This window comes from Podarcis melisellensis (genome assembly GCF_964234715.1).
Source record: "Podarcis melisellensis genome assembly, chromosome: 1".
NCBI classification, from domain to species: domain Eukaryota; kingdom Metazoa; phylum Chordata; class Lepidosauria; order Squamata; family Lacertidae; genus Podarcis; species Podarcis melisellensis.
In genome coordinates this window covers 114,548,376-114,557,994 of record NC_138528.1, presented here as the reverse complement: position 1 = coordinate 114,557,994, position 9,619 = coordinate 114,548,376, and the positions used below count along the sequence as shown (strand labels likewise).

The 9,619-nt window shown below is 39.5% G+C and overlaps 1 protein-coding gene across 8 annotated transcripts in view; it reads right to left on the bottom strand.

Moving 5' to 3' along the window:
* ATF2 (activating transcription factor 2) overlaps positions 1-9,619 on the bottom strand; it is a 38,572-nt gene that overhangs the window by 6,611 nt on the left and 22,342 nt on the right. For all 8 annotated transcript variants that reach the window (XM_081883435.1, XM_081883431.1, XM_081883429.1 and 5 more), the window contains 3 exons: positions 3,398-3,544; positions 2,331-2,537; positions 1-106 (listed from right to left, as the gene is read on the bottom strand). In XM_081883435.1, the coding sequence (XP_081739561.1) occupies positions 1-106; positions 2,331-2,537; positions 3,398-3,544 (460 nt within the window). The remainder of the gene's footprint in view (positions 107-2,330; positions 2,538-3,397; positions 3,545-9,619) is intronic.

The window sequence follows — 9,619 nt, the reverse complement described above, 5'->3', positions numbered from 1 at the left end:
TATGATAGCCAGACTTCTTCTGCATGGCTGTTACAGGGCAATCTTTATGAGCTAGAAGAAGCTGTTTCAGCTGCGCCACTTCATTTCTCAGCAGGGTGACTTCACTCTAAAGAAGAAGAAAAAAGTTATATACTTTACCAGGATCAAGTTACATACATTTCAAACTGAGATTTACAAGTTTTCGTAAAGACAGATACAAGACACAGCACACACTTTCTAGGCACATTAACACAACGGTTTATCTGTGAACTGCAGCAGTTTTGGCTAAGCAGCTTGTTTGTTTTGTACATTCAAAGAAGATATTGGGAGTTGCTTTACATTTGGTCTATTACATTCAACTCCTTTTGATCTCTTGCTTCTATACGCAGTCCGATATAGCTATCAAAACGTTGTGCATCACATTTTAAGGGAAGTTAGTGGCATTGACGAATTTTTTTTGCCATTACAGATAATTGAATGGAGAATTCTAATGTGACATATTTAAGATGAATACATTAAGGAAGTGGGGAATTTAAAATATACTGGACACAGTTCCATTGATCTCCCAATATTTTTAAATGTTGCTATGCAAACGATGCAAGTATCAATATTCGTCTGACCTCATTCTGCTGAGGCAGAAGCTGGGAGTTCTTCTGCTGTAGCTAAAACAACAAGTCCAGCAAGAAGAGCCAAAGGCTGAGCCCACTTTATCTAAACTCTGAAAGTGAGCCTCACCATACAGTAATATTTTTATATTTCATATTCATATGATTCAAACAGTATTCCCCAGCTCGTTTATTTTGTAAAAATGATAAAACTAGAATGAGAACCAGCACTTTTTCACAGCTAACATGCTGTGGAAGGCCCAACGTATCAAAACACATATTCAACTTAAGCCATCATGGGTTATTACTACCCAGCTGTGCCTGCTTTATCAAATGATGAATCATTTTGGAATACAGGATTAATATTTTCAGATAATGAAGAGTTTAAATAATTTATTTGCCATTCAATTTTCTTTACAAATCATTCTGTTCTTCACCTTTGCCAGCTTTGTTGATGGCAGACTATAAAAAACACCTCTGCTTTACATGAAAGAGATTAACCCTTGAGACTCTGCCGTGTGTGTGTTCCAGTCTATGCTTATAAAAATATGTTTAAGTAGGAAAAATCCATACAGAAATGTCCATTGTCTTTTAAGGCAAATGAAAACATAGATGAGGTAACATTTATTCTAGGCCAGCCTCCCCCAATCTGGTGCCCTCCAGATGTTTTTGTGTATATTCTTATTAGCTACCGCCAGCCTTGCCAATCATACACACAGGCCTCCTGCACTTACGTTACACTGTTCTCTCATTTGTTTCTACTTCACATTCCATTATACCTCTCCTGTCACAAACAGAAACATTTTAAATTACGTAAAGTGAAGGATTAGCCAAGAAGGCAAAAATCTTTGACCTTCAATCTTACGGTTGTCTTCGGGGTTTTTTAAATAATGCATGGGTAGATACAATGACTGGCTCTGGAAACTGCTGGAGCATATCTATACTGTGAAATGGGTACAAGCAGCTCACGCCCACCATGCCTCTCAAAGCAGGCTTGCATTATATGCAATGCCCGATGGCCACTTGTAACCTCACCTCACCCTATGTGCACCTCATTGGGAAAAGTTCCAGATATTCAGAGCTAGCACCCTTTCCCTATCTCTTTTTGGGGAGAAGGTAAAAGAAATGGAGCTCCAGAGACACTTATGGGGAGGGAAAGATGAAATATTATGGGGCGATGGGGTTCAGTTCCCAGCACTCCACCCTATGATGTCCCCCCCTACCCTGCCATGTGCCGGCAATCACACATCATTTGGGCAAACCTAAAATTACACTGTTTGCTCTGGACCTGTTAAATGGATTCAACTAACCAACTTTGATAGTGGAAGCCAACAAAAGATTCCTTTCCTCCCCTACCCAAAAATCAAAAGGAGATCATCCTTTCTGGCAAGTAGAACAATCATACAGTGGTACCTCGGGTTAAGAACTTAATTCGTTGTGGAGGTCTGTTCTTAACCTGAAACTGTTCTTAACCTGAAGCACCCCTTTAGCTAATGGGGCCTCCTGCTGCTGTTGCACTGCTGCTGCACGATTTCTGTTCTCATCCTGAAGCAAAGTTCTTAACCCAAGGTAATATTTTCTGGGTTAGTGGAGTCTGTAACCTGAAGGGTATGTAACCTGAAGCTTATGTAACCCGAGGTACCACTGTACTGGCATAGCGTTGAATTCCACCTATTGTCCTTAATTATTGTATTACATTATTATCAGATTATTGTTTTAAAATTGCAAACAAGCAGAAGGAAGTACCTGTAATTGACCATTTAACGAGCTCAAGTCTTCAGCTTTCTTCTCCAAAGACTGCACCCAAACTTTTCTTTTTTGTCTACACCTTGATGCTGCCGCCCTATTTCGCTCTAGGAATTTCCGCCTTTTCTCATCGGGATCTTCATTTGCTGCCCTTCGCCGTCGACCCCCTGTATTTGGCGTTTGCGGTGCAAGCTGTGCTGGAGAAGCCTGCAGGAAGCAAGGAATGCCAGAGTTCATTGCCACAAAACTTTTAGTTCAAGCTTAGACTTTGGACAGAAATTCACATTCCTCTAATATATCACACAGCATTGACTATAATGGTCTCATTTAGTGCAGAATATAAATTGTGCAGAATATAAATTGAACACATGCAATCTTTAAAGAGTTTCAAAATGCACTGTTGACATGTTGACTTTAGCAGACATATCAAACACAGGTTGGCAATACAGAACTGAAGTTCCAACTCATGAAAGATTACCCTACCCAAATGTGAGCCATTCTCCCACCCCACTGCTACCCTGTAAATATATATATATATTAAAAATTCACAATATTCACTAGGCTCTCACTCTGGAGAAGCTTCTCAGGGATGCAGAGGAAAAGAAAAATGATAGATTGGTTGTGTGAACTATCTTATACTTACACAACCGCTGGATACAACACAGAATATACTATTACAGAGGCAGAGTAGAGATGAATAAAATGACTTATCCATTTAAGGTATTTAAGGTAAGCCATATAATTCAGTGAGTTTCTCTCTTTTTTGTATTTAAAAAGAGGAAATTCTAGGATTAAGAAATATTTTGTGTAAGAGTTCAAGCACTTGCAATATAGGGCTGGTTCATATGCAGTGCTAAGCCATGGTTTAGTGAATGAGCCTCAGTGAGCCTGAACAAAGAATAGTTAGTCGCTAAACAAGTCAACTACAAACCATGGGTTACGAAGCTGCCTTGTTTGTTGTAAGCCAAGATTGCTGGTTTGCACATAACACTAAGCTAAGAGTCTGTCAGGAAGTAACATGGGATGTTTATATGGTAGCAAACAGAATCAGAAGCAAGGTTTCTTACTGGTGTTTCAGTAGTAGATGTAGCAGGCTGCTGTAGCGACTGTGGCCGAGCTTCCTCTGACTGAGTTCTAACCAATCCACTTGTTCCCTTTGCAGTATCTCCATTTGTGACCTGAGAGTGCTGCTGGGTTAAGGCAGCTTTCAATCTCTGAAAGACAAAAATGAATTTTTCCACGATGAACGATTGCAGGCTGCAATGGTCAACTTACTCAGCTGTTCACTAGCTTAAGAGATGCCTGTAAAAGCTGCTCATGCCCAATTTTCGGAGATTCTCCTTCTCCTGCTGCAGCTCCATTCCATACCTCTCATGAAGACCCCAAAATTCCAGGAGAGGCTTTTGGGAGGGTGCAGGGTGCTGCCATGAGAAGGGAGGAAACTTCCACTCACACAGCACTGGAAACAACCAACTGCTTTCATTCTAAGCATATAGAGTGGTACCTCGGTTTACGAACTTAATCTGTTCCGGAAGTCCGTTCTTAAACCGAAACCGTTCTTAAACTGAGGCGCGCTTTCCCTAATGAGCCCTCCCGCCACCAGTGTCCTTCCACCATTCGGCTTCCGTTCATAGACCGAGGTAAAGTTCACTAACCAGAACACTACTTCCAGTTTCGCTGAATATACTGAATAGTTCGTAAACAGGGCTGTTATTAAACCGAGGTACCACTGTACAGGCAACCCCCGATCTGCACAGGATTTGCATTCAATGTCACTGCACGCCTGTGTGAAATTGTGTTCAACTGAAACACCCCATTCTGCACCTGATCTGCCTCCGCCCCACCCTTTCGGTGATGTCTTTTATGACGTTTCTGGGTCACTTCCAGGTTCAATGCTGTGCAGATGTGCCAACTGCACACACACCAGTTGCGCCTAAAACAACAGTTGCCTGTACTTCATTTTGCCTCCCATGTCTTTTTCCTTTTACAAAGAACTGACTAATACCACTTCTTCTAGTTCCAGAAAGTTATAGATCCACAATGTGAACAAGATGATGGGTATGAAACACAGAGTTAAAATGGTTAGCAAAAATACTATTATATGCTCAAGGTATCAGTATATTTCTGAGCTAGTAAGAAGGGGTATTTCAGATTGTGATGTGAGTTGTACACCCCCCCCCAAAGTGATCCAGTGCTTTTGGCCAAATACAAGTACCAAAAACATCAAAGGGACCAGAGGATAACAATAGGTATCTGTTCCATAGTTCAATAACTAAAAATGATCACTAAAAATATTACGTTCTTTAATCAGTGGGTTGATAATATGGTAACACTTGCAACCTACGGACTGCTTACAGACGTAGACTCTGCTTGGATAAACATGACAATATTTGGAACAAATTTATACAATTTATGTGGTAGACTGCTCATATTTCTATTCATATTAGGATAATATCAAATTTATAAAAGAATGTATGGGTTAGGGTATTTTTCATATTCATATAATGTTTTTCACCTTTACACAGTTCTGTGTTTTGTTCTTTTTCCTTTTCTTGTGTATCATTTTACTGCTCTATATTTGATTTTTTTTTTTTACAATAAAATATAAATTAATAAATGCAAAAAAACTATCTTAAACCCCCTAAAAACATTACATTGTGTTTCTAACTACATAGTATATATGGTTATGGAAGGAATATCCAGCTGATGGCCTTTAGGTCCATTTCCCGTCCATTCTCATACTTGCTTATGGATTGACCACAGCTGTCCCCCTCCCCAAGCTATTTTGCTTAAGGAGCAAAGCAAAACTGGCTCAGAACCTGCTGCTTCACTCAGCCAGCAACCTCCCCACCCCCCTCAACTGGAAAATATATCACTATATATTCACAGAAGCATTCACAAGCCACAGAAGTATTTTGGCTCAGCCAGCACCAGGTCCTCAGCTTTCAGGGTGATATTCTCTCCAGTCAAATTGCTGGGGCAGGGCAACAACCGCTTCTGAGAAGGGATGCCTCAAGTCCCCAAGGAATTGAACAATTTAGGCCATCCACTCCCTGCCCCCACCATAGCATTAATGGACAAAAAATGGACCAAGTCACTGAAGAAAGGAGGGATGAAGTTGGAGAGGTGAGTCACAGGACAAGGGAAATCACAACACCTATAGGAAGAGTGCAAAATGATGCCATGCTTTCCGGGACAGCCCTGTGTAACAAGTCTGAATAGTTGTTCCTAAATATTTTAAAGCCTTCATAGTTTACCAAAATGTTCCAATAATCGACCCAATAATTTCAACATGTTAAGTAGATTCATTACCACCATTTGGAAGTCTGTTCTTCCTTCAAGGAGCTTGGAGCAATTTACATGTACCCCCAACCACCCAACAAAGTAGGTAAGGTTGAGAGAGAATTTGCTCAAGGCTACCCACTAAGCTGTAGAATTGAGCTCTTTATTCACTGCACCATACTGTTGATAGTGATTGTTAATGTTCTCTCCAGTGATATAATAAAATACATATTTAAAGTATAATTAGAAATGATGAAGTACATTGATAGTCATTCAATTTGTATTTGCAATATTGCTGAAACACTGACGACATTCTAATCCTGAACAGCAAAGGCATATTTTTTTTAGTATAAAAAATATGTAAACCCTTCAAAATAAATCCCTATCACATCTGTCAGAATTGGTAGGAATAGATCACTCCATCACAAGTTCACAGAAACAAGAGGATATATTGTAGAAACAATTTATGAAAAAGTCAGATCCATATTTCATATCTGCCACAAAACCTCATCAGAGTAATAACCCTCCTTCTCCTGGGTGTTATCTTACCATCTGCTACTCTATTACTTATCTTTATTTTGCAACTAATTAACAGCATAATCTTCTAAATTCAGCAAGTTAATTATCATTATTGTGGTCTTTGCAGCATCATCAGTCCTTATGAAGTCTTGTCTCTCCCCTCCCCCCAGAGAATCTATGAAAATGAAGTAGGATGGGAGAGGGTCTGTTTCTTTAGAGCAGGCTCATTAGGTGTTTGCTGATTAGCTCGGCATGCAGAGAGGCAGGTCAGGAGAATTCTGCCGAACACAAGGTCCCATGCCGAGCTCAACAAAGTTAATGCGAGTTTCTGAACATTTGCCAGGCTGCCCTCTGTCAACTCTCAGTAGTAACCCCTGCAGAAAACCTACTGGCTACCCACTATGCTTCAGGTATTTCTCAGTTTGTGTTAAAAAAACAACAGAGAGCATCACTTACAATATTTTTTTTAAAGAGGCAAGGCAATGCTAATTCAGAGGGTCTTATTTGTTTTTATATAGAAATGATTTGTTAACTCTGCACTTGCTACAAATATAACATCTCAGATGCTTTCTGAAACAAAATCGAAGATGACCATTAAATGAATTCACCCTCAATCTCTCATTTGAAGGCACTTGTATCTATTATTTATGTACTGCCATTAGCATGCATTCCAATCTACAGAGTAGAAAGGAGCAGGTACTTGTCCCAGGGAGGCTGCAATAGAAAATTCAACAAAGGAGCAATGAAGAAGCTGGATCCAGAGTAACTGTGACGGAAGGGAGTTGGTGGAAGATGACTTTCTTGCCCCCTTCTCCAACCTACAGCTCCACAAGCTGTCTGAAACGTCTCTCCTTAGGGTTAGGGGAACCTGCTAAATGGGGTGGGCTCGAGTGCGGGGGTTAACAGGGACTGCTCACTCAAAATGAGGCAAGGCACCTTCTGTGAGCAGCAGCTCGGCTCATGGATGATTTCTGACAATCTTCCCCTTCCCCCTCGGTCTCTCAAGATATGCATAGGAAGGAGCGTAACACAGACATTTTAGAGGTAATAATGAAGCTCTGTATCATCATCTAATGAATTTCTGCTTTAAGTTTTATAATTCTAATAATATTATGTTCAAACAGTATATATGCTGGCTAAGGGCACCCTATCCTCAAATATAAGTCAAGCATCACCAGAGCAATAAACGTTGATATGTTGTATGTAGGTACTGAAATACTGTTATTTTTCCATAAGTGCTTAGTACGTACTGACTAAAATTGCGATTCAATCCGCTACAGCTTCAACTGAACTTGGTTGCTGGTGCATGCATGTTTGCAGTCGTTTGTTAATATCCCTGACATGTTTCAGTAGGAACTGTTTTACAAATTATTTTTCTGTATTTTCTTGTTATTTTCTACCAGTGTTTCTCAAACCTGGATCTCCAGCTGCTGTTGGACTACAACTCCCATCATCCCTAGCCAGCAGGACTAGTGTCAGGGATGATGGGAGTTGTAGTCCAAAAAAAAAAAAAACAGCAGGAGGCCCAAGTTTGAGAAACACTGTGCTATACTGTATGACACCCTGAGCATTTTTTAAATTGAAAAATGGGATAAAATCTATGTTACAGAAACATAATTTGCAATTTCAACCTTTGTTGAAAGTTGGTCAACCAAAGCCTAACATTAATGGAATCAGATCCCCCCCCCCCATTCACCAGTTTCAGCATCCAGGGCCTTTCCTATTTACAGCTGGCAGCACCCATTCTATTTATATTTATATTTATTTGTATGTATATGTACATATATGTAAAGTCATTTGGATTAAATCTAAGACAGTACTAATTATGTAAACATTAACAAGTATGGAAAGTAAGACACAGCAGTATCACTCTGTCTGTCTGTCTGTCTGTCTGTCTGTCTGTCTCTCTCTCTCTCTCTGTGTGTGTGTGTGTGTGTGTATGCATTCACAACTTAGAAATATAGAGGAACCTACTTTTCAGCATGATCTGCTATGTTAAGTCGTGTAATTCCAAGCTGGCAACACTATGAAATGCCACTAGAGAGCACAAAGCAGATTTAAATGCAAGACAAACACTCCAGGCAGGGCATGTAATTATAAGGTATATAATGGGCAGAAGGGTATTCTTTAGATGAATGCAGGATTGGAATATCAGACAAATTAATTACTGCTCTCATTTCTAAATTTTCATTTCTCAGGATGAGAGAAAAGAAAAAGGAATTTTCAGTCATGATGTATGCAGACATTGACTAGGATTTAACGTATAAAATATGCTGAGATAAGCAATAAAATATTTGTACTGATTTGTAACATATGTAATGTTAGAAGTGAAAGCATCCCATAATCAGTAAATTAGTACTGGTGGAATAAAAATGGAGATTTTAAAATGTGAGTGGGTTTTAAAACTTGAGATACCCCCCAAGTGATCCTCTAAACCTTTGAGACATTCCCAAACCACGCATTAATCAACAGAAGCATTTTCTAATTGTGTCATCTGAACTGAAGCAATTATTAACATTGCTGAAGAGGTAATAAATTCTAACTGGTTCATTAAGGGTTGCCATATTCCCTAAAGTGAAAATCCGGACATTTTGGGGAACATCTCCCCCCACTCCCCATTAATTTTTTAGGTTCTTTAAAGGCTTTTTAAAGCTTGGTTTTTAAAAAATTGCTCTGCTTGCCATATGTCTGGGTTTTCACTGACATTTTGTCAATTCGGCAAAAATCCGCCCAAACGCCATTTTCTGAGCCCGATTCCTGGACGGGTCTAGGAAAACACAGACGTATGGCAATCCTAGGTTCATAGCTCTAATATATATATGGAACGATTAATATACTTGCATTTGAAACTCAAAGGGTGATAGTCCTACATTTTTACTGAACCTATACAAAAATCAGAACAGTACTCATGCTCCTTTGTCTTCTTCTCCAGGATAAATCCAGTCAGATACAGTTCCTCAGATTGTCTCCAGGCCCTGCAGCTCTCTCTGCATCCAAGAAACAAGGTTTTGATGGCTACTTTTTAAAAAATATCCATCACCTCACTGAAAGAAACAGTTGAAATGCAAATATTCACCAAATTTTATTAACTAAGGAGACTGCTAAAACTTAAAACACAGCTATTTCTCCTGTGCTTTCTCAAGATGTCCTTCTTTTACATTTGTATAACAAAAAACGTTTGCCATATTGCACATATAAAGGTTCACAGCACGCTGCTACATTGTTTTTCTTTTCTGACACATAAATTCTACAAAGGTATTCCGAGTAATTCCATGTCAGATAACGCTGAACTACAAGCACCAGTCCTGAGTTAACAAAGTTCCAATATGACTGCTATTCCTCACACATCTTTTAAGAGTTAAAATCCTGGTTCAGACAAAATGGGAGGAACGTAGCCTTAAGGAGACAACTCTGATGGCGCAAACATTTCTGCTTGCCTGATTGAACAATCTGTGCTGTTTGAGGGCTCCTCTCAACCCCACTTCAGC